The 25,044-nt window shown below is 27.1% G+C and overlaps 10 protein-coding genes and 1 non-coding gene across 11 annotated transcripts in view; 3 read left to right on the top strand and 8 right to left on the bottom strand.

The window, feature by feature from the left end:
* Nucleotides 1–495: 495 nt before the first annotated feature.
* Nucleotides 496–3,565, top strand: DDB_G0270640 (hypothetical protein; the record flags this gene model as incomplete). Its single annotated transcript, XM_641196.1, has 4 exons — nucleotides 496–1,358; nucleotides 1,491–2,079; nucleotides 2,275–2,520; nucleotides 2,594–3,565. The coding sequence occupies 4 exons, from the start codon at nucleotides 496–498 to the stop codon at nucleotides 3,563–3,565; spliced, it is 2,670 nt and encodes an 889-aa protein (XP_646288.1).
* Nucleotides 3,566–3,748: 183 nt separating this feature from the next.
* Nucleotides 3,749–4,516, bottom strand: DDB_G0269794 (hypothetical protein; the record flags this gene model as incomplete). The annotated part of the gene is made up of 1 exon (XM_641195.1): nucleotides 3,749–4,516. The coding sequence occupies one exon, from the start codon at nucleotides 4,514–4,516 to the stop codon at nucleotides 3,749–3,751; it is 768 nt and encodes a 255-aa protein (XP_646287.1).
* A 1,104-nt stretch (nucleotides 4,517–5,620) lies between these two features.
* tRNA-Asn-GUU-5 lies at nucleotides 5,621–5,693 on the bottom strand. The gene has a single exon. It is a non-coding gene; the product is annotated as a tRNA-Asn (tRNA).
* Nucleotides 5,694–6,122: 429 nt separating this feature from the next.
* DDB_G0270638 (hypothetical protein) lies at nucleotides 6,123–7,475 on the top strand (the record flags this gene model as incomplete). Its single annotated transcript, XM_641194.1, has 2 exons — nucleotides 6,123–7,348; nucleotides 7,412–7,475. The coding sequence occupies 2 exons, from the start codon at nucleotides 6,123–6,125 to the stop codon at nucleotides 7,473–7,475; spliced, it is 1,290 nt and encodes a 429-aa protein (XP_646286.1).
* A 305-nt stretch (nucleotides 7,476–7,780) lies between these two features.
* On the bottom strand, nucleotides 7,781–11,782 carry DDB_G0270954 (hypothetical protein; the record flags this gene model as incomplete). The annotated part of the gene is made up of 2 exons (XM_641193.1): nucleotides 7,781–10,836; nucleotides 10,870–11,782. 2 exons carry the CDS (start codon nucleotides 11,780–11,782, stop codon nucleotides 7,781–7,783), a joined length of 3,969 nt encoding a protein of 1,322 aa, XP_646285.1.
* A 282-nt stretch (nucleotides 11,783–12,064) lies between these two features.
* On the bottom strand, nucleotides 12,065–13,213 carry DDB_G0270952 (hypothetical protein; the record flags this gene model as incomplete). Its single annotated transcript, XM_641192.1, has 1 exon — nucleotides 12,065–13,213. One exon carries the CDS (start codon nucleotides 13,211–13,213, stop codon nucleotides 12,065–12,067), a length of 1,149 nt encoding a protein of 382 aa, XP_646284.1.
* Nucleotides 13,214–13,460: 247 nt separating this feature from the next.
* Nucleotides 13,461–14,464, bottom strand: DDB_G0269792 (hypothetical protein; the record flags this gene model as incomplete). Its single annotated transcript, XM_641191.1, has 2 exons — nucleotides 13,461–13,497; nucleotides 14,379–14,464. The coding sequence occupies 2 exons, from the start codon at nucleotides 14,462–14,464 to the stop codon at nucleotides 13,461–13,463; spliced, it is 123 nt and encodes a 40-aa protein (XP_646283.1).
* A 108-nt stretch (nucleotides 14,465–14,572) lies between these two features.
* Nucleotides 14,573–18,007, top strand: DDB_G0270950 (hypothetical protein; the record flags this gene model as incomplete). Its single annotated transcript, XM_641190.1, has 1 exon — nucleotides 14,573–18,007. The coding sequence occupies one exon, from the start codon at nucleotides 14,573–14,575 to the stop codon at nucleotides 18,005–18,007; it is 3,435 nt and encodes a 1,144-aa protein (XP_646282.1).
* Nucleotides 18,008–19,032: 1,025 nt separating this feature from the next.
* On the bottom strand, nucleotides 19,033–21,868 carry gaa (alpha-glucoside hydrolase; the record flags this gene model as incomplete). The annotated part of the gene is made up of 3 exons (XM_641189.1): nucleotides 19,033–21,207; nucleotides 21,317–21,480; nucleotides 21,604–21,868. The coding sequence occupies 3 exons, from the start codon at nucleotides 21,866–21,868 to the stop codon at nucleotides 19,033–19,035; spliced, it is 2,604 nt and encodes an 867-aa protein (XP_646281.1).
* Nucleotides 21,869–22,608: 740 nt separating this feature from the next.
* Nucleotides 22,609–24,405, bottom strand: fntB (protein farnesyltransferase beta subunit; the record flags this gene model as incomplete). The annotated part of the gene is made up of 4 exons (XM_641188.1): nucleotides 22,609–22,705; nucleotides 22,803–23,392; nucleotides 23,509–24,166; nucleotides 24,248–24,405. 4 exons carry the CDS (start codon nucleotides 24,403–24,405, stop codon nucleotides 22,609–22,611), a joined length of 1,503 nt encoding a protein of 500 aa, XP_646280.1.
* A 529-nt stretch (nucleotides 24,406–24,934) lies between these two features.
* Nucleotides 24,935–25,044, bottom strand: part of DDB_G0270946 (C-4 methyl sterol oxidase) — a gene marked incomplete at both ends in the record, with an annotated part of 887 nt that continues 777 nt past the window's right edge. Inside the window, one exon of the mRNA XM_002649152.1 lies at nucleotides 24,935–25,044. This exon is cut by the window's right edge and continues 511 nt beyond it. Within this exon, the coding sequence (XP_002649198.1) occupies nucleotides 24,935–25,044 (110 nt within the window).

The raw sequence follows: 25,044 nt of genomic DNA, 5'->3' as shown, positions 1-25,044 counted from the left end.
AAATTTAAATAGGGACTAAAATATCTTTTTTTTTTTTTTAAAAAAAAAAAATATAGCAATTTTTTTTTTGTTTTTAAAATAAAAAAAAAAAAAAAAAAAATAAAAAAAAAAAAAATAAAAAAAAAGCAAAATTTTTTTTTTTTTTTAAAAAAAAAAAAATCAAAAAAGAATAACAACAATTGTGCTGATCATAATAATAATAATAATAATAAAAACAAATACAAATAACCATTTGCTATTCGTTTTTTATATTGTTTATCTGTTTTATTTATTTGTATTATATTATTTATTAAAAAAAAAAAAAAAAAAAAAAAAAAAAAAAATCAACATTTGTTGATCTTGTAATTTAAATTTGTATTATAAATATATAAAAAAAAAAAAAAAAAAAAAGGGTTAAAAAAGAATTTTTTTATTTTTTTTTTTTTTATTTAAAAAGCGGAATAAATAAAAAAATAAATAACAAATAATAAAAAAAAGAAAAAGAAAAAAAAAAAAATGACAAGTAATGGTAGATCATCACCATCATCAACATCACAATCACCATTGTCACCCAATTTATCACAACCAAATATAGTGGCTTCTAATACAACAACCTCAGGAGGATCATCAACTATTAATTCAACAGCCACAACTACAGCAACATCAACATCAACAACTACAACCACAACAAATAATGGCACACCAATTCAAGGTACATTATCAACATCAGTAATTAACACAGTTAATGCAGCAACAGCAGCAGCAGCGGCAGCAGTGGCAACAGCAGCAGCAGCAAATAATAATGGAACTCAATCATCATTATTAAATGGTGGTAGTAAATCAAAGAAATTGGTAGAGTTTATATTATTAGCAGAGTTTGATATTCTACAAGGTAGTAAAGTTAAATATCAATATCCTTATCCAATTGCAACTGGAGAGATGGAGTTAATGTTATCAGAGTATATGTTACCAGATGGTGCCCATAAGAGAAATGACGATTGGACAGTCTTCTTTTTAAATAGACCCGTACCTGAGGGTGGTGCATTAACCGCTTCAAAATCACCAGAGAAATCTAAAAACAACAACAATAATAATAATAATAATAACAATAATAATAATAACAATAATAATAATAATAATTCCTCATCTTCTTCATCACCTTCTTCACCAAATAATCAAAATAATAAATCACCACAAATCGATAGTAAATCATCGGAAAAACAAATTTCCTCACCTGTCGAAGCTTTCATCTATAGTTTCTCTGAAACTGATGAAGAAAAAGGTTGGGTAATGTTAGATTCTGAAAAATTAAAAGTAGAATTTTATCAATCTCATATTTTAATTGGTTCTCCTACAAGTGGTGTTTTTTCAACTAAAATGTAATTATTATTATTATTATTATTATTATTATTATTATTATTATTATTATTATTATTATTATTATTATTATTATTATTATTATTTAATTAAATTTCTAATACCTTTTTATTTGTTTATTTATTTATAATTAGTGAAAAACATGCAGATTTAGAATTTACACAACTTGAACCATTATTTGATTGTGTTTTAACAGATTCAAGTACAGCTTTAGGTATTAGATTTTTAGAGTTATCAGAAGAAAAGATATTTTTAGAACATCTTACTAGAATGATATCAGAGGTTCAAGCAGAACAACAAAATGGTAGTAATAAATCTGAATCACCTGAAACTTCACCAACTACTACAAACCCATCAACAACTACTGAAGAAAATACAACTATCGATCCAACCACTAATACATCAACCAACACCAACACCAACACCAACACCAACACCAACACCAATACTACTACTACTACAACAACAACAACAACAGCAACAACTACTGAAAATATACAACCAACCAATACAACAACTACAGAGGGTGAAAATAACACAACTAAAGATTCAAAAGATTCAAAAGATCCATCAATCTCAGAAACACCAGAGGATCAAAAATGTAAAGATTTCTTATATTGTCTTAGCTTTATGAATAATCAAAAAGATGATACAGTTAAAAGAGGTGCCGTAGTTAAATCGATGGCTATTTGTACGACTCATCCTTTCATAAGTATATTTAAAGTACGATAATCATTATTTAATTTTAGTTTAAGTTTTAGGATTAGCATTAGCATTAGGATTGGCATTATTATTAGAATTAATATTAGGATTAGTATTAGTAGTGAATCAGCATTACATTACTAGAAATCGATGTAATAATAATAATATAGATAATTAATGATTTTTTTTTTTTTTTATATTTTTTTTTTTTTTTAGCCATTTATTGTATTAGCAATGCAAAAATATTTTAGTAATCCTTCATTGGATGTTATTGTTGAATTATATAATTCTTTAAATAGTTTAGATATGACAACTGTACCACAATTAAACGATATTCAAAAACATATTTTACGTTCATCACCAGATCGTAATAAACATATTCATGCAACCACTATAACTTATTTAGGTAATAAAATGCCATTATATATACCAATCACATATTTCCCTGATGAAGTTGGTGATGTAAGTACTTTAGAATTTTCATAAAAAAAAAAAAAAGTAAAATTATTAATATTTATATTTTTTTTATTTTTAGTATAAAGTTATTGGATTAGTTCAAAAATTTGGTAATGATGTAATGAAAATATTTAATGGTGTATTATCACAAAAGAGAATTATATTTTTAGGATATGGATGTGGAGCTGATGAAATTTGTAATTATGTATTAGCAGCATGTTCAATGGTATGTCCACCATTGAAAGGAACAAGGGAGAGATGTTTCCCAAATATTAATTTACATCATCAAATTTTAATCGATAAATTACCACCAAGTACTGGTGTTATATTGGGTGTTTCGAATCCAGTGTTTGAAGAGCGTTCAGAATGGTGGGATATCCTTTGTAATATTGGTACTGGTAAGGTTATATTGAATCCATCATTGGTCACTGAAATTCCTGATAAATTCCAACAATACGATAATGATTTCATGGCAGAGGTAAACTATAATATCTCTGCTCACTATGGTGAGGATAAAATTAAATCCCTCTTTCAAGAATATACTCAACACATTGTAGATATGGCATTGGATGAAGAAGAGTTCTTGGATGATCAACAACGTCAATTGGCAATCGATGCAAATCATCAACGTATTGAAGCTTGGACGAAAACAAAGACATTCTCAACCTATCTCTTTGATAAAGAAAATACAAAACGAACTAGTGCCATTAGAGATCATACCATTCTCTCCTCAATTCGTAAACTTCGTAAGAAAAAACATATTCCAGAGAAAGAAGTCTTAAAAATTTATCATTCCTTTTTAAATTCAATTAAAACTGAAGAACAAGTAACCGAGTTCCTCTCTTACCTTCCAAAATCACATGGTGGCTTATTCCCTGTCGCTGTTGGTCTTTTCCATAAATCTGATGAAGTACGTTATGCAACTTGTCAACTCTTAAGAATTTTAGATAAATTTCAATCTGGTAATGCTTTCATCTCTGGTTTAAATCCTTTCTTAAAAACTTCTTATGAAAGAACTTTAAGAATTCAAGAATTATTACAATCAAAATAATATATTATAAAAAAAAAAAAATAATAATAATAATAAATAATAATAAATAATAAAAAAAATAAAAAAAATAAAAAATAAAAAATAAAAAAAATAAATAAATTAAATAAAAGAATTAAATAATATTAATTATTTATAAAAAAAAAAAAAAACAAAAACAAAAAAAAAAAAAAAATATATTTTATTTTAAAATATTAAATCTAAAATTGTATCCAGTAATTCAGGATTTAATTGATCTCGATATTTAGTTTCAAATGATTTCCATTCAGCTTCAGAGTAGAATGATTTAAATTTAATTTCTATTTTTTTCCAATTTTCAATTTCCAACTCTTTTTTCATTTTAATTTCATTTTTTTTCATTTTAATTTTATCTTTTGTTAATTCTTCTTTAATTTTCTCTTCAAATTTTTTCCATTTCTTTTTTTCTTTTTCCATTTCATGTTTAATATTAAAATCTTTTTTAATTTCTTTCCAAGATAATCTATGTTTCTTTTTTTGATGGTTATTATTATTGTTATTAAAATGATCGCTTAATTGATTTGATAAATTGGAATTTGGTGATAAATTAAATTTTTCTAATTGAATTTGTGGATATTGAATTGGTAATGGTTGTGGAGATGATTGGTTAACTATTATAGTTGTTGTACAAATTATTGGTATTTGAATTGGTGATGGTGGTGTACCACTATTACCACCACTACTAGTACTACCACTACCACTATTATTTAAATTATTATTAAAATAAAAATTGTTTACATTTGTAATATTAAAATTATTACTACTATGATTATTATTATTGAAACTTTTTGGTGAATTTATCGGTGAACTATTATTACTATTATTATTACAATTTAAAAATGGTGGAGGTGGATAACTAACACTAAAACATTCACTTAATAATGGTGGTGATGTTGGATATAATATATAGTTATTATTAATTCTTGGTTGATACATTTTATTTATTTTTTTTTTTTTTTTTTTTTTTTTATTATTGTTATTAAAATACAGTATTAAATTTTTACAAGATATAAAAATGAATTATAACTCTTTATTTTTATTTTACACAATTTTTTTAATAAATGAATAAAAATCAAATAAATAAATAAATTAATATTTACATTGTAAAAAAAAAAAATAAAAAAAATAAAATAATAAAATTAAAAAATAAAAAATAAAAACAAAAATAAAAAAAATAATTTAATATATTGTTTTTTTTACTTGTATTGTTTTTGTTGGGTGGAATGTTTAAAAAATGGTTGTCTTTTCTCACAAGAAAATATATGAGATATAACCACATTCAAAAAGGTAACCCACACATTCCTTCAAACGAACAAAAATTAAAAATAGAAAAATAATTTTTTAAAAATCAAACACACTCTCAAAAACAAAGAATAATATATTCAGACTGTGTTTTTTATTATTTATAAATAAAAATCAAACACACATACAATATATATATATTAAAAAAAAATTCTATATTGTACCAAAATAATAACCTTATGTGATTAATCTTTAACAATGTGTGGTGTGGTGTGTATGTGTTTGAATAATCTCTTCATACTAAGATAATTCTGAATATGTTGTAGAGAGAATGGGAATTGTTTTTTTTTTTTTTTTGATTTTTAGAAAAGAAATTTCCATTGGTTTTTATATTTACATTAAAAATATAGAAATGAAGTTGATGCTATAAAAAAAAATTATAAATTAATAAAAATTGACTTTAGTTTAAAACTTAATTTTTTTCTTTTATAAAAAAATTATAAAAAATTACCACCATTATTTAACATTCTTTTTATTAAAATAATTTTTACTGGTTATTCATTTGTACTATAAAGTTAATTTATAGAAAATTCATTAATGAAATTATTTTTATAATATAATGTGAATTTTTTTGGAATAAAACATATTTGAAAATTAACATGATAATTTTTAAAAGATTTTTTAGCAAAGAAAAAAATTTATACCATCTTCAAAATAAAAACTTTTTTTTTTTTAACCAAATTATTTTCTGAAATCGACATCGATCCCTTGATCTATTTAAGTTTCTTTAAAAAGAATCGCCTAGACATGGGATCGAACCATGGACCTAGCGGTTAACAGCCGCTCGCTCTGCCTACTGAGCCATCCAGGCACTTTTGATGAGATACAACTTAAATTTGCTTTATCCGGTTTTTGTGAGAACAACAACACTTTTTTTATTTGATTATTTCATTTTTCATATAAAAAAAAGACTTAAAAAAAATAAAATAAAATACACTTAGAGTAAACTACTTTATTTCTTTATTTTATTGTAATTTATTTTTTTCTTTTTTTTGAAAATTTTGCGAAGCAAAATTGAAAAAAAAAGGAAAAAATAATCAGTAAGAGAAAAAACATCAACAACAACACTTTTTTTATTTGATTATTTCATTTTTCATATAAAAAAAAGACTTAAAAAAAAAAAAAAAAAAAAAAAAAAAAAAAAAAAAAAAAAAAAAAACCTCCGAAAACATTCTTTCAGGGAATTTCCAGAATTTTAAATTTTTAAAGTCGAATAAAGATTTTAAAGAAAAAAAAAGAAATGAATAAATTGGCAAATACAATAATGACAGAATCAACAGAAACATTGGCAGATAAAATCAAGAAATCAAATGAACTCAGAACAAAGTTCAAATATTTAAAAAATACGTACAGAACACTTGATAAAATAAGCGAAGCAATATACCACACTCAAATTGAACTAAAACAATATAAATTCATGATCAATATCCCAGATGAGATTTCCAACAACTTAAAAGCAGAATTGGAAATTCATTTACAAGGAGATGATAAGATAATAATAAGTAAGAATAAATTCAAAATCCTCACTGACTGCAGAACTCAAGTAATCAAGTACTCTAACGTTTTCAACGGAGTACTAAAAGGAGTTCACAGAGCAATAATAAAACCAAAAAAGATCTTCAAAACATTCAACTGGGAAAAATCAATGGACATAGTAGAAAAAACATTGCATGAAGAAGGACTGGAAATAATCAAATTAGATAATTTAGGTGAAAACCTGATAATACACTCATTCAACTCAATTATCAGTCCAGAGCACAAAGACCAGCTAATACATTGTAAACACATAACAATACTATTCCTCACTACAACAGAAGAAACAAAAAATCAAAGAAAAACAAATAAGGAAATCGAAGACGAAATCTCAGAAAATTCAAAAATCACGGAACTACCAAATCCCGAGATAAAGGAAAACACAAGAATAAACATAAAATCAAAAGAAGAATCCAATCATAAAAACACTAGCGAATCAAAAAATAACAACAAAAACAAAATAGAAAACAGAAAAGAAAATAATAAAGAAATCAATAATGACAACATCAAAGACAAGAGCAAAAACGAAAAAGTAAAGGAAAACGAAATTGAAAATAAAAAACCCACAACAATTAGAGCAACTACAACAACCACAACGACAGAAACGACAAACACAATAAACAATATTGAAAAGAGAAAAGTACTTCGTGTCCCACCAATAACAGTAACATATAGTGTTGACAGCAAAGAGAAAAGGAAAATGGAGTTAACTGAAGATGAAGAAGCATTAGAAGTGGTAAGAAAGATGTTCGAAAATGAAGAAGAGAACAGAATTTTTGAAGAAAAAATAAATAACCAAAAAAAGAAGGAAACCCCAAGGTTAGCCTCAATCAAAAAAAGACAAACAATGTCACCTATCCAAAATCCAGAATCTCCAGCAACCCCAGAGACAGTAAAAAGAAAAAGATCCAACTCATCTCCAAACCCAACAATGTAAAAGTCACTCACACTAATCTTCAATCCATTGTCACATTTGTTCAATCTTTTATCAAACAGTCCAATCTTTAAAGTAATGTTTTTTAATATGAAGGATAGAAAGAGTGAAAGACTAATATCATAAAAGTAAACATACATAAAAGAGATAATTAAAAGTAAGGGCGTTATTCCAACTAAACCGAAAAATCAGAATTTTTATTATTTTTTTAAATTTTAATTTAATTTAATTTTTTTTAATTTAATTTTTTATTTTTTGACTGAAAAAATAAAAAATTAAAAAATAAAAATAAAAATTAAATGAAATATTTTTACATGGAGATGCGCGAATTTGTTACGTTGTTGAGCTCATACTAACTTTAAATTAATTTAGTTTTGAGTCTCTAACACCTTCCCCTTCCTTCTTTAGGCTAGCTATGGCTCAGAGGTGGACTATAAACTCTTGGGTGTAACTTTTCTTCCTGATCTAGTTGTTTTAATTTGTAAACTAAGATCAAGTTCATCATCATCACTTGAAGTATTTTGATTTCTTGATTTTCTTTTCTTTGATTGGTTTCTTTGATTTGAGATGGAGTTTTGTTGTCTTGGAGTAATTGGTTGCAATGTTTGAGAACTTTGAACTTCTTGGGAGAGTGGAGGTGACACAATTGGCTCAACGGCTTCTGTAGTTACATTCTCTCTTTCTCTTCTTGAGTTCAATTGTTTCTTCTGCACGTTATTCCAATACTCTCTGACTAACTCTTCACAGTCTGTATCGACTTCTTTGATCCATTCAGGTTCTGGGTAACCTTTGAACTTCACTAGGTACATCTTTTTGACTTTATCGTGATTGAGAATACTTTCAACTTCGTAACTTGCTTCGTCCATCTCCTCAGGTTCCGGCATCGATATCTCTTCTCTTAACCACTCACTGTCCTCGTATAGTTTTACGATTTGATCTTTGTTGAACACATTGTGTTTCTTTGGATAACCTACTAAATCGAGTGTTACATTATTACCATGAACGGCAGTGATTATGAATGGTCCACAATTCTTGGATTCAAGTTTGTGAGAGATTAGATCTTTTGAAAGATTAGTTTGGAAGAATTTTCTTTTAACCATCACCTTTTCTCCGACTACGAAGATAACATCACCACGACCTCGGTTGTAATACTTTTGAGCATTGATTTGAGCATCTAGTATATTATCACGGACAATCTTTTTGATGTTGCTCATTGGTATACGAGTCTTTGTTAATGAATTGAAATGATTAACGGGAGTTGGTGGATTGAATCCATAAACGATTTGGAATGGTGACATCTTTGTAGACTTGCTCATTGATGAGTTCATTGCAAATTCAATAAGTGGAATGATATCTGACCAATTCTCCCCATACTCTGTTGAGGCTTTAGTTAATATTCTAATAATTTCTCTATTCATTCTTTCAGTTTGACCATCAGCTTGTGCTCTGTGTGCCACAGTCATCTTGAGTTTAGAATCCATCGTCTTTGCCCATCTCTCCCATATTTCTGAAAGGAATCTTGGATCTCTATCGGAGACGATTGTTCTTGGATAACCATGGAGTCTGAACACATGATTCAACAATAATTGAGCGGTATGTTGGGCATCTATTGTCTTATGACATGGAACTATATGAACCATTTTAGATAATCTACAAACAATGACACAAACTTGATCGACTTCAACTGTAAATCCGTTTATTGCATACATTGTTTTTGGTAGCGATAAGAAATCGATTGATATATCTCTCCAAACTTCAAAGGGAATTTCTAAACTTTGGAGTATACCATTATCTTTACGGTTAATGTTCAATTGACATGTTGCACAAGACTTTATGTACCTCTTGATAATAGAAAACATTTCTTTGAAATAGTAATCTTGTCTTATATTATTGTATGTGATATCTAAAGCGTGATGACCACTATATTTGGTATCGTGATATTCTCTAATGACGGTATGAATAGTTTCTTTATCTATGATGATTAATTTCTTGAACCCATCTTCACTAAGGTAACAGATATCATTAATTTCTTCAATGCATAAATTTGGATTCTTTTTCATCTCTAATAGCCATTGAGAATTGATTTGTTCTTCCTTAATTTTATTTAAAAACGATTCATCCCATTGGAAATTATCATATTTACGAGATAAAAAATCAGCTATACCATTCTTTTTACCACTTATATGTCTTAATTCATAATCAAATTCTTTAATATATTTCATATAATTATCTTGTCTCTTTGTGAACGGTTTATCGTTTGACTTATTGATAATATATGTAAGATTTTGGTGATCAGTGTAGATTGAAACCTTTTTACCAATTAATAAATGTTGAAACTTCTTTAGAGAATCAATGATTGAAAGGAACTCTCTATCACCTATGCTGTACCTCTTTTGAGTATCAGTAAGTTTTCTACTGTGAAACCAAATGACTTTGAATTTATTACCTTGAATTTGATATAATACACCTGATAATGCTTTATCACTAACATCACAATACAAGTGAAAACTACCATTGTTTAGATTATTATTATCTGAATGGATTGGCATGTCTGTTGATGCTTTAACCTTTTCGATATCTATTGGTATGGAGTTATCTTGTTCAATTGGAATAGCGACAATATTTTCACCTTCAAACTCTTTCTTTAGATTATTGAATTCTTTGAGTGATTCATCAGAAAGTGTTTTCTTGTTTTTTCCTTTTGATTCTTTGGAAAGGTGATAGGTTTTTTCAGCGTAATTTTCAATGTGTCTCCTGAAGAATCCAAAAAGACCTAATGCAGCTTCAGCTTCTTTGGCGTTTCTTGGTTCAGGTAACTCAGAGATAGCTCTAACCTTTGCAGCTCTTGGAGATATACCATCTTTATGAATGTGGAAACCAAGGAAATCTACTTCAGTCTTTAACATTTCACTCTTTTCTCTTGAAATGAATAATAGGTACTTTCTACAATATAGAAGCATTCTAATTATTTCAATGAAATGTACCATGTAGTCGAGTTTTGAATGAACCAAAAGATCATCAAAGTATTGTAATAAACTTTTGATTTTTCCAAATATTTCGACCATCAATCTGGCGAATGTGGATGGAGAGTTGACTAAACCTTGTGGCATTCTAGTATATTCAAATTTACCAATATGTGTAATGAAAGCGGTGTACTTTGCGTGTTCTGGATTAATTAACACTTGGAAATAACCCATAATCATGTCAAACTTTGAGAAAAGCTTTGAATCTTTACATTGATTTAAAAGACTATCAACCGGAGTGAATGGATGATCGTCTCTAACAGTGACTTTATTTAGTTGACGATAGTCGTGGACTACACACCATGAATCTCTCTTCTTTAATAACATGATTGGAGATGAGTAATTTGATTCTGATCTTTTGATAATACCTAAATCTATAAATTTGATAACCATTTCTTCGACATGTCTCTTATGATCATCTGTTGAATAATAGATTTGTTTCTTTGTTGGTTCAACATCTTGATCTTTCTTTATTATGATATTATGTATGATATTACCTCTTCTGGAATTGTTAATCTGATCTGGAATATCAGGAAGTTTATCTACTATAACATCTTCGAATGAATCATTAATGAAATCACGTACTGCTTGTATCTCTTCTTCTTCTGGATTAGTTTTAACCAGTATATCACAAAGTTGTGATGGGATGCTTTCAACAAACTTTGTAACTTGTTCTTTGATATCTTCATCATCATCTAGTAGATTATGTGACTGTGACTGATTATCATTGGATACGGTAACATGTTTTCTTGGAGCTTTTACATTACAATGTAATTGATTCGACTGTTGATAATTAATTTTGTATGTACTGTTATTCAACTTGATTATTTTATCTTTTTGGTTAATGATAGAGTCCTTAAGGATATCATTACCGAAAAGTACATCAATGATATCCAATTCTATAATAAAGAAGTTATGAATTTCATTGTTAACTTGTATATTGATTTGTTCAACAAACTCTTCTTTGACGTCTAGTAGCGGGAAGTTAATCTTGGCTTTCGTTTTGTGAACGTGGTTCTTCATATCTTTTGAAATCAACCTCTTATTGATTAAACTAACATTACTTCCAGTATCGAGAATTAATTTGAATTGTTTTTCTTTGGAATGAGAGTTAATTATAATCTTGGGTTTATCCATGTTTTCTCTGTTTGGAACGATTAAACATTTTAGAGTCGGAATGAGAGCAGTATCACTTGTACCAGTACTATGTAATAATGAGATGATTGGTTTGTTTGTTTCTTTATCGAATTTAATTGTGTAAAGCAATTCATCTTCTTCATCATTAATTAATTCTTTACTAGAATTTAATATCTTTGGACGATTGAATATGTTAACAGTATAGTTTTTATCTTGAACATTTGTTAACTCTGTTGGAGTATTAAATTCAATCTTCTGTGGTTTATACTTCATCTCTGATTCAACAGCTTTTGGAATTGGAACGGTTGTATCAGGAACTAGTTTTATACCATATGAGTCTTTGACGTATTCTTTAAGTTTGTTGATGTTTTTATGAACATCATGTTGCTGGCTTTGTTGATGTAACTGTTTAACAATGTTTTGATTATAAAAAGAGTTAAGAGTATAAAGTGAATCTTTGTTCACTGGGTAATCATTATCCTCAAGGTGATGATATTGTGAAATTTTATAATTTTTATTTAAAATCTTTGACTTGGACTCATCACCTTCATCGAGTCATTGTTGCTTTTTGGCTGATGGACCTGGATTGGCTTTGGCATCGACCGGATCAATTCTACATGTAGATGTGGAGTGATTTGATTTACCACAATTGAGACAGTAGCCTTTGTTTTGACGGTAAACGATGAAACTGCTTCTTATCTTTTTGAGGTCTACCTTAGAGTCTTTTCTTATTTCGGGTAATATTGCAGCTCTAATCTTATCAGCTTGAGCATCAAAGGAATTCCTGTTATGAGAGTTATGATTTGGAGTAGCATGATTCTTTTTTAATAGAAACTTCTCATCAGTATTCGATGCAGAATCGGAAGGTCTTCTTCTCGAGAACTTATCAGCATTGTTAAGAACCAACTCGGTGATGGCTTCACGACACTCGGTGATATCGGTTTGAGTGTTGAGTTTGATTGCAACATCAGTTTGTAACCAGTCTGGTACGACCATCTTTAACAAAGCAAGGATATTATTATCTAAAATTGATCTTAGATACTCTAATTGAACTTCAGCAGTACCATGGATGAGATACACCGGATTAATTACATTGTGGTAACTCATAATGGCTTCGATGTTTTTTATAACATCTTGGGCTGAGTAGCAGTTACGATGGTTAATAGCTTCGACTACTTTAGTGTTGGCAGCTTCGTAGTCAGTTTTGAATGGAACCAAAGTCTTGGATCTAAAGTTACGGTGGATTAGCTTCTTTAATGTTTCACCTTCAATTTTATCGTTGTTCTTAACTGATTCATTGTGGGTAGGTTGAAGCAATTGAAATAATTCATTTGATGCAGCACCATTGTCCATAATGGTCTTCAAGGTTGGTTCAACACCATTCTGGGAGCAGTGGATGGTAAAGAGATTCATGAAGATGACAGCAGTGGCAGCATTTTTTAAAGCGTCAATGGTTTTAGCTTCAATCGAATTGGTCTTTGATTTCTTTGGCACTTTCTCTCTGACTTCGACGTCGGATACATCAGTGCTTTCAGTTGAATAAATTTCATCATCAACTTCAGTGGGACGAAGAGTCTTTTTTGATTTTACTTGAACAGTAATAGCATCATCGGAGGCAGTTGTCACTTCAGCGGCACGTTTGGCGGTGGAAGACACTTTGGCTTTACGGATGGCTTTCTTTGAATGAGTAGTAGTTGATGACATGACTTTCACCAACAATTATATATAAAATTTATTAAATATAATTTAATTTTATAATTTAATTTTTTTATTTAATTTACATAATTTAATTATATAATTTAATTTAATTTATTTAATTTAATTTAATTTAATTTTTAATTAAATAATTAAATATAAGTATTAATATATGTTAACTGTTATTCCACTAATATATTTTTATTGTGGTGTCTTTATATTATTTAATTGATAATAAATATTATCTTAAATTATTTTAATTATAACAATGCATCAATATAACTGTTATTCCACTAATAATTTATATTGTGGTGTCTTTATTTAACTGTTATTCCACTAATAATTTATATTGTGGTGTCTTTATTTAACTGTTATTCCACTAATAATTTATATTGTGGTGTCTTTGTTTAACTGTTATTCCACTAATAATTTATATTGTGGTGTCTTTGTATTTGAGCATTATTATTAAATTAATTGATACAATCTTGTTTTATATTACTTTATAAAAGATGCATGTTTACAATGTGAGTAGGAAGTGTCGTTGTACCGCCTAAGCAGTACAGCGTTAATCTTGCAAACAGAAGGGCCATTGTAATGCATTTTTATTTTGTTTTAAATACTACTGTTATTCCTCTAATCTGAAGAGTCGACTTCTTCATCATGAGGTGTCATTGTATACGAAATATAAGGATTGTATCTAATTATTTGTTTTAATGTATTTGTTTTATGTTAAAATTAGAAAAAAAAAAGTGTAAAAGTCACTCACACTAATCTTCAATCCATTGTCACATTTGTTCAATCTTTTATCAAACAGTCCAATCTTTAAAGTAATGTTTTTTAATATGAAGGATAGAAAGAGTGAAAGACTAATATCATAAAAGTAAACATACATAAAAGAGATAATTAAAAGTAAGGGCGTTATTCCAACTAAACCGAAAAATCAGAATTTTTATTATTTTTTTAAATTTTAATTTAATTTAATTTTTTTTAATTTAATTTTTTATTTTTTGACTGAAAAAATAAAAAATTAAAAAATAAAAATAAAAATTAAATGAAATATTTTTACATGGAGATGCGCGAATTTGTTACGTTGTTGAGCTCATACTAACTTTAAATTAATTTAGTTTTGAGTCTCTAACAAACAACTAATCACCAAGAAATATCAACACCTTACAAAACTCCAACTAAAATAACAAAGGAAGAATCAGATCTAATGGAAGCAGCACTAAGAGACAAATTGCCCAAAGTACTCCAAGACATACTTCCATCTGTCTCATTTGTTTAAAAAAAAAAAAAAAAAAAAAAAAAAAAAAAAAAAACAAAAAAAAAAAAAAAAAAAAAAAAAAAAAAAAAAAAAAAAAAAAAAAAATGATAAAAATAATGACCTGGAATTGCCAAGGTTGCTCAACAATCAAAAGCATGAATCAGACAAAAAATACAATTAACCTAATAAAACCTGATATATCAATACTAACAGAAACAAATCTAAAAAAGGATCAAAATCTAGCGCAAATCAAAAACCATTACTCAACAGGAGGAAAAGGAAAAGAAGCAAGAGGAAAAGGAGTAATGGCAATAAATCACCTAGAACAAATAGAAATTAAAAACTTGGAAGAAAAAGAAGGCAGAATCTTAAAATTTACTGCAATTCTAAACAATATGGAAATCAACATAATTTGCATCTATGCACCAGCCTCATATGACAGAAGAAAAGGATGGTTTTCAAACAATATTTCCCTTGAAGATCTAGAACAGGCAGACATAGTTACTGGTGACTTTAACATCAACAAATATGCAAAAATCAAGTTCAAAGATGGATCATCCGATAAGAGAAAATTCACAGAAAATGAAACAATAGAATTCCTAATGATGGAAGTAGGACTCACCGAAATACTACCAAATTCAACAACTAAAACAACCTTCAAAGATAAACTAATCGATAGAACATTCTTATCAACAAAGATGCACCAACTCAATCACTCGTACAAGATAATAGATAAAATAAACAAATCAGACCATAACATAGTAGTGATGGATTTCAAAATACCAAATTTCACAAAAATATACAAATCACCCCTATGGAAAATGAACTCAATAATAATTAAAGAAGATAAAACAATAAAAAAGATAGAAAAAATAATCGACCACTACCAGGAAACCAAAAGAAAAAACATTAACATAACGGAATACTGGATTAAGTTCAAAAAAAAAATAAAAAAACAATGCATTACAACAGAAAAGAAAAGAATACTAGAGAGAAAAAAAACGCTATCAAATCTAGCAAATGAACACACAAAAACAAAAAACAAATATGAAAAAGAAACAATATCGAACGAAATAACAATACTTCAAGAAGAAGAAAGAATAGACAGAATGATCAAAAGCTCAATCAACTACATCAACAATAAAGAAATAGCATCAAATCTCCTTACATCTATTCTTAAAAAAAGAGACTCGAGCTCCCAGATTCACAGAATAAAGAACCCATCCAATGGAGAAATCGAAACAGAACAAAAAGAAATAACAGATTGCTTCAGAAAATATTACGAGACACTCTTCAAAGAGAAAGAATGCGACCAAGAAACACATACAGAACTTCTAAGCACCTGGAACCCACCAATAGATAAAAAAAAATTAACAGAGATGGAAGACAGAATCGAAGAATATGAGGTTAAGCTAGCAATAGAAAAGATAGCAGAAGGTAAATCACCAGGAGAAGATGGAATAACATCTTCATTCTATAAAATCCACCAACACAAACTAATTCCAATCCTCACAGAACTATTCAACTTCTTTTTAAACAATGAAATTCCAACAGAATTCAAGAACGGTATCCTTACATCAATATACAAAGGTAAAGGGGATGTCTTGGAAATCTCAAACAGAAGACCAATAACGTTACTCAACGTAGACTACAAAATCTACTCAAAAATAATCAACAATAGAATACTAAAAATCCTGCCAAACATAATCTCAAAGTACCAGAACGGTTTTATACCAGGAAGGCTACTCCACAACAACATTATAGCTTTGGATTTAGCAATGGAAAAAAGTGATAGAAACACGATAATCACCTTTTATGACTTCGAAAAAGCCTTCGATTCAATATCTCATAAAGCGTTAATAAGGACTCTAAACCATCTAAAGTTCCCTCGGAAAATAACAAACACAATACTAAGCATGTTAACGAACACCAACATAAGGGTCATGGTAAATGGACAACTCTCTGAATCCTTCAGAGCAGGAAGAGGTACAAAACAGGGCGACCCAATTTCACCAACTCTCTTCGCTATAGTATGTGAATGCTTATCAACATCAATAAGAAAAGACAATACCATAATAGGCATAAAACTCAATCAGAACAATTCGATGAAGATTGGACAATATGCAGACGACACAGTCACACTAGCCAGTAACATAGATGACGCAGATAAAATGGATATGAAAGTTATAAAATTTTGCCAAGCCACAGCAGCAAAAATAAACGATAATAAATGTGTGTGCATCACTAAAAACCCAAAGATAAAGACCAAATATAAGACAATTGGGGCGAAAGAAGAAGAAAGATATCTTGGCTTTTTCTTCAACCGCAAAGGTGTAATAAGCAAAGTAGATGATACGGTGAACAAACTGGAAAACCTCACAAAATGTTATTCGAGCGTGTCATCAACGCTAAAAGGTAGAATCACAATCCTCAAATCATACCTGCTGTCCCAACTAACATTCCAACTATACATCAACGAAATAAATGACATAAAGAAACTGGAGAACGTTAATGCCAACATGTTATTCAAAGGGGACAGGTGGGCTATCTCAAAAGAAAGGAGCAGAAGAGACTATGAAATTGGAGGCCTGGAACTCTGGAATATGGCAACCAGATCCAATGCCCAGAAAGCATGGATATACGAACAATACCTCAGAGAAAAAGACGACCAGAACTGCCCTCCACATATGGAAGTCTGGAAGTCGGAAAAAGAAAACTCACTATCAAGGATTCACATCAAATGCTGGAAAGCCTGGAAGTTGTTGCACCACCCAAGAGAGCGAATAACTCTCAAACTAAACCAAGTCAAACCCAAATACGAAAACAAACAAAAATTAAAAGTAATCTATAGAAACATGATGGATATCAAATACAAGGGATGGAACAAACACCAGCCAACAACAGGTCAAAAACTGATTCAAAAGAACATTAATCACCCAATTCTACCATTCAGAGAAGCCAGATCAATCACAACTATCAAAGGAAGAGACTTAGCATGGAGATATCTACTCAAGGCACTTCCAAAACACCATGGGGAGAATTGCCACTCATGTAAAGAAGAAGAATCGTCTATGCACATCTTCTTCGAATGCAAATCAATAAAACAGAATATCGACTCAATCTATCAAAAGGTCTGTAAAGACTCCAACAACACTTACCACGGTCCATGGAGCGAAAAAGTTCTCGGAAAACTACTCACACCATTCTCATCAAATCTGATAGGAGCCATTATGGAATCGATATGGTACAGAAGAAATCAAATAAAATTCAACGATAACACTACAATAATAACAGAGAACCAAATAATTCATAAAATCAAAAAAGCGAGAGATGCCGAATGGGATAGAACAAGAAAGATAGTAGAAAAACAACTACGTCAAGAACTAAGATGCACTGATAACCGAGAGTCAATCAATCGGACCGCATCAATAAAAAGAAGACTCGAAAAATTCAGCCACAACTGGAACTCGAAACTCATGACCATAAACATCCCGGAACACTTCATACCATACTGCTCATATAACACCAACTACTCATAAAAAAAAAAAAAAAAAAAAAAAAAAAAAAAAAAAAAATTATAACAATAATAATAATAATAATAATATAATAATAATAATAATATAATAATAATAATAATAATATAATAATAATAATAATAAAAAAAAATAAGAATAACAAGAAAAAAAGAAAAAAAAAAAAAAAAAAAAAAAAAAAACCAAATAAACTCTCCTAGAACACACTCAAATTGAGTGATGTTATTAAAAAAAAAAAAGGTTTTTGTTAATCTTTTGGAATTTTCTTTTTTTGCACTTAAACCAGTTGTTATTTTTTACTATAATTATTATTTAGTATTATTCATTTTATTATTATAATCAATTGTTTCTATATATATTATTTTTTTAGTGTTTTCAATAATTAATATAAATTAATTATTTACAAATTTGATATATTATTTTAATTATTCTCTTTTAGTATATTATGTCAACTCATTTTATTTAGTATAAAATGAAAAAGAAAATTTATTTGAGTTTGATTATCTTATCACTCTTAAAGAAAATATGTTATAATTAAATTAAAAAAATAAATATATTATTAAAATAAATAAAATAAATATTAAATTAAATTAAAATAAATTAAATTAAAGATAAAAAAATTAAATATAGTATTAAATAAATAAATAAAATATAAATATTAATTAAATACAAATAAAATATAAATAATTATTAGTCTTTCTAGAGTATACCACTTCTGTTACATTTTTTAATAGAATTTAAAAAAATTAATTTGTTCACTTTTCTAATAATGATTATAATAATGATTATAATAATAATAACAATAGCAATAATAATAATAATAATAATAATAATAATAATAATAATAATAATAATAATAATTATAATAACAATAATAAAAGTAAAACAAGTAGTAAATCGATTATTAAATGAAAATAATCCAATATTATTTAATATAATTAAAAATTTAATAAATAATTTATTTTTTTTATTTTTTTTTTTTTTAATTTAAAAAAAATATAACTAATTTTAATTTTATTTGTTGATAATTTTTAATATAATACAAAATCAACTTCAAAGGATTCATCTAAAGCAAGTTGTAAATTTGAAACAGAGAGAGTTGAATCAGAAACAGCATTAAATGAATTGATTGGGCTACCATTAACAATGACTTGTTGAACTGATGGCGAACCGTAGATTTGGATAGAATTAATGATTAAAGAAGCGGTACCATTATAATTGTTATTGAGAATGGTTGATTGTAATTTGTAGGCAGATGAAGATGGTGAGGAGACAACATCGAATTGAATGAAAGAGTATTTATTATCAACATAGGTTTGAATTGATTCACCATCATCCAAGAATAATTGACCAGTTGCTTGTAATGAAGAATCCAAGGCAATAATCAATTCAAATGGTAAAGTTCTAGAGATTTTAGTGGTAATTGGAATACCATCAACTGGTGTAACATATGAGGAGGTTGGTTGAGTTGGAATGATATTACCACCACGCATATGAACGTTGATTACATCGAATGGAGCATTTAAAGTTTGATGGGTACCAACTGATTGAACCAATGAACCATTACCATATTCATACCAGATATCATTTGGGAAGTAAGCATTCACTGTGGTAGCACCTTGAGTGAGAACTGGTGATACCATTAAACCTGTACCAACTAAAAATTGTTGATCAATTGCAAAAGTATTTGGATCTGATGGATATTCAAAGAATAATGGTCTAACAACTGGATCACCAGAAACATGAGAAATATGGAACAATGTGTAATAGAATGGTAACAAAGTTAATTTACCATTGATTGCTTTGATTGAAATATCGACAACCTCTTGACCAAATACCCAAGGCTCTTGTGGTGCACCTAAAAATGTATTATGATTACGAGTGAATGGATAGAAACAACCCAATTGAAGCCATCTACCACAGAGTTCAGCATTTGAATCACCATTGAAACCACAAATATCAGCACCAACCATTGGAATACCAAACATATTCATTGCTAACATACCTGGAATCGAGTAATACATATCGGTAAAAGTACTTTTATTATCACCTAACCAATGGGCAAAATGAGCACCAGTACCTGGGAAAGTACTTCTTGAAATAATGGTTGAACGGGTACCTAAAATGGATTGAACTGCTAATTGAGTTGCTAAACCTTCAGTGTAACCATAGAGACTGTGTGAATTATAAACCAAGGTATTATTATATTGAAGAGAGGTCATATTGATGGTTTTTGAATATAATGGTACACCACCTGGAATGTATGGTGGATAGTTTGGATCAAATTGTGGTGGTGGCATTGGAGTATCAGTATTGTTGAAACAATTACCATCACAAAAGTTTGAAATCTCATTCATATCGATCCAAACACCATCGAATTGAACGGTTTCATAGAAACGTTGAAATTGTTGAGTCCAAAATTCGGTACCATTTGGATGAAGGAAATCTGGGAAATTAACATAACCTGGCCAAACTGAACCAACCAATGGTTCACCATCTGTACCACCAGCTTTAATGTAGGCACCAGATTCCATTAAATCAATGTGACTTTGATAGATTGGTTCAATATTTGAAATACCAGGATCAACAATCATAATATAATGTTGATTATTTGCATGAAGACCATCGATGAATGTCTTATAATCTGAAGCGGCGAAATTAACTGGATCAGTTGTGAAATCTCTAAAGCTATCCATATAATCGATATCATTCCACATGGTCTCTAATGGAATATTATATTTTGAATAGTTTGCAACCACTTGAGCAGTCTCTGCAATTGAATGATAACCCCATCTACAATTATGATATCCGAGTGACCAATAGGATGGCATATGAGTTGTACCAATGACTTGGGAATATTGTTGAATCACTGATAATGGTGTTGGTCCTGTGAAAAAGAATAAATCGAAAATACCACCAACAACTTTATATGTTAATGAATTTGGTTGTAATTGAACATCCATTGCATTGGAGTTCAATAGAAATACACCATTTGCATTACCTGAACTTGATGAAAGTTGTAAATAAAATGGATGTGAACCATATAAATTAATATTTGGTATACTTGCTGTACCTTGATCTTTTGCAAATAAAGTATATGTAAAATTATTAAATAATCTTAATTGACTTGTACGTTCTCCTAAACCATAAATATTTGGATTACTCTCTGTGAATGATGTACTTAATTCTAAATAATAATTTGAATACTAATAAAAAAAAAAAAAGATTAATAAAAGAAGAAAATATATATATATATATATATATATATATTATTTAAAATTTTTAATATTAATAAATAAATAAATAATAACAAACAATTAAACCATTAAATGAACAATCACTTGGTTGAGTTGTATTAAATAAAACTTCACCAGTTGAAATACGAGTTGCTGCAAAACCAAATGGATTATTTGTAAATTCAATTATATAATCAGTTGAATCTGGATTTTCTCCAACTAATTGATTAACAGTTGGTGGGACTATTAAAAAAAAAAAAATTATTATTTATTATTTATTATTTATTATTTATTATTTATTATTTATTATTTAAAAATAATTATTCATTAATATATTATTATTTTAATTTAAATTTAAAATCTTACCTTCCCATCTTTGATTATTTGGGTCAGTAATTCTAACTCTAAAAATTTGACTAGTTTCAAAAGTTAATTGAAAATTTAATTGTTCTATATCGTTACCATATGGACCTGCTGAAATAAGGTTAAGTGTTGCCTCATAACCATTATTTGTTTTTGTAACACCTTGAGTTGAATAACCTGGATATTTACATAATGATGCTGATAATGATCCAACAACACAAAATAATACAATAACAAAAAAAATAATTAATGAAGACAAAAGTTTCATTTTTTTTTTAGTTTTAGTTTATATTTTTAACACACTACCAAATAAAAAAAAAAAAAAAAATAAAAAAATAAAAAAAAAATAAAAAAAAATTTTATCCAAACAAAATAAGTTTTTGATATTACTTTTTTTTTTTTATTTATTTTTCTTTTTTGTGTGTGATTAAATTTTAAAATGATTAATTTTTTTAATTTTTCTATTTTTTTTTTTTTTTTTTTTTTTTTTTTTTTTTTTTTTTTTTTTTATGATGAATAAAAACTACAAAAAAAAAAATGAAAAAATATCTGCAGTAAAAAAATTTTTAAAAAAATCGTTTGTGGAAACCAAACTTTCCCGTCACTAAAATAAGTTCCCAGGGTAAAGATACCAATAAAAAAATAAAAAAAAATTTTAAATTTAAATAAAAATTTTCCCCGAACCTGGCCTTTTTTTTTTTAAACCCAAAAAAAAAAAAATTATGAAAAAAAAAAAAATAATTAAAATGACAATCCCATCACATCGGAAAACTAAATAAATTTTACAATAATTCATTCAATTCCGAAATTAATGGTTTCTTTTAAAATTAGTTTTTTTCTTTTTCATTTTAACCTAAATTTATAAAATTTAATTTATATTAACAAAAAAATAAAAAAAAAAAAAATATAATAATAATTTAATTTATATAAACAAAAAAAAAAAAAAAAATCTCAAAATTATTTTATTTTTTTTTTTTTTTTTTTTTAGCAATCAATTATTTTATTTTTTTATTTTAATATGAATTTAGCATAAAAAAATAAAGTACCCAAAGATACAGAAGCATCTTTAAATTCCTTTTGGAAAAGGAATAAATCTATTTCAAAACTTAAAAAAAAAAAAAAATATTTAACACAAGCTTTTTTTTTTTTATTTAGTTCCATTATTGCTATTTATAGAATTTAATGAATAAAAATATTTTAACCCTTTTTCACATTTTGATAATTTAATATTATAAATCGGGTGAACTGGTTCAACTAATTGATTCTCACTATTATTATTATTATTATTACTATTATTATTATTATCATCACTATTATTATTTTTATTATTATTATTATTATTATTATTTGAAATTGTAAAAACATTTGTAGATTTTTTATTTATTGGTGGTGATGGCTGTTCAAAAGTATTTGTAAAGGTATTAAGTGATTGAATAGCTTTTCCAATTTCATTATATTGTGATAAAGAGATACCTGATAAACCATAACAAGTATGATAATAATCTTTGCCTCTATGAGGGTGATCAGAAAAACCACTATACTTCTTATCACTTTGTTGGCAAAATCTAATTACATATTCTTGTAATTTAGCTTGATTAAATAATAAACCCTCTTCTTGTTGATCACCTTCCTTACCATCACCATCATCTTGTTGTTGTTTTTTATAATAATTAAAATAAGATTGAATTATAATATAAACAGCACCTTGCCAATATGAATAACAAGTATCAACTAATTTATTAGTTCTACCCTCAAATCCACCATCATTTGATTGTCTATATGTAATCCATCTCTATAAAATATAATAAAATAATTAATATATATATATTTATATTTAATATTAAATAAATATATATATATATATATATATATATATATATATATATATATATATATATATTAACTTACATGTAAAGAATTCATATCGATTTTATGTAAACTATTTAAAATTGATAATGCAGCAACTGAACAAAATGTATAACCGCCATGAGCTTCGTTGAATGGATAAGCACCAAAACCACCCTCATAAGTTTGACAAGATAATAAGAAATCGACAACACCTCTTTCAAGCTCTGCTGTTAAAATATTTAACATTGAGGCAACTGCAATTGCACAGTAGGTTGTTCTAGAATCATACTCACCACCATCCTCACTTGTGAATGCACCCTCTTTTGTTTTCATCCTCATTAAAAATTTATACATTGCTTCACGGTCAATAGTTTTATAAGATTCCTCTGTACCAATTACATAAAGTGCTGAAACCGCTGCAAATGTACTGACCACATGACTTGTATGTGAATTACCACCACCAAATCCACCACCATTTTGATTATTCTCCCTATTATTATTATTACCATTATTATCATCATTTTGTAATATTGATAAATATTTACTTGCCCTACTTGATATATTTGGATAACTATCTAAACTATCCAACATATCCATACCATTCAATATCCAAAATGATATCCAAACTTTACTTGAATCTAAACCTTGATGTGACATTGGTATTTTTTCAATACCATTCATTAAAAAATTTAATATCTTTTTTTTTTCAATTATATTACTTTTTTTTTTAAAAAAAAAAAAAATTAAATCTATTAATATTTAATATTTAATAATTATTATTATATTATAATATACATACCCATTTTCAGTTGAATTTAATTTTTCCAAAATTGAATTCTCCATTTTTTTTTGTGCAATTGTAGTTGCTGTTATAATATCATCAACTTCATCTTTTCTAGCACTCACATAATCTGATGTGAATGTTTCATCAGTGTCAATCTCTTCTATTGAGCTCATTTGTGTTGAAATTTAATTTTTTGATTTTAAATTAAGTAAAGAAAAAAAAAAAAAAATAAAAAATAAATAAAAAAAATTAAAAAAAATGCAAAAACAAAAAATTAAAAAAAAGTGAAAAAAAAAAAATAAATAAAAAAAAAGGTAATTTGTAGTGTTTTTTACCTCATTAAGAAAAAAAATTATTTGATATTTTATGAAAAAAAAAAAAAAAAAAAAAAAATGGATAGCAGAAGACAAAAAAAAAAAAAAAAAAAATCATGATCAAAAAAAATCATAAATCTTAAAAAAAAAAAAAACAAAATATTTTAAACATAAAAAAAATAAAACAAATTATAATTTATGTTTAAAATATTCACAACCAAATATAATATAAGTTCGGAAATTTGTAAAAAAATAAGGATGGGTGGATAAATAAAAAAAAAATAAAAAAAAAAGGATAAGTTTTTTTTAATAAATTTATAAAGTGATCTATTTAATTTAATATTAAATAAATAAAATGAAATAATTTAAAATAATAAATCATATTAAATTATTCAGATTTATTAATTGATTTTTTTTCAATTCTAGAGTAATAAGATTTTCCAGAAGTTCCAAAAATTTTATCTAAATAAGTAAAAGTTGAAGCATAATTTCCAATAA

Source organism: Dictyostelium discoideum (genome assembly GCF_000004695.1).
Source record: "Dictyostelium discoideum AX4 chromosome 1 chromosome, whole genome shotgun sequence".
Taxonomy (NCBI): Eukaryota; Evosea; class Eumycetozoa; order Dictyosteliales; family Dictyosteliaceae; genus Dictyostelium; species Dictyostelium discoideum.
Note: the sequence above shows the minus strand (reverse complement) of the source record. Positions and strands in the feature narration are given on the sequence as shown.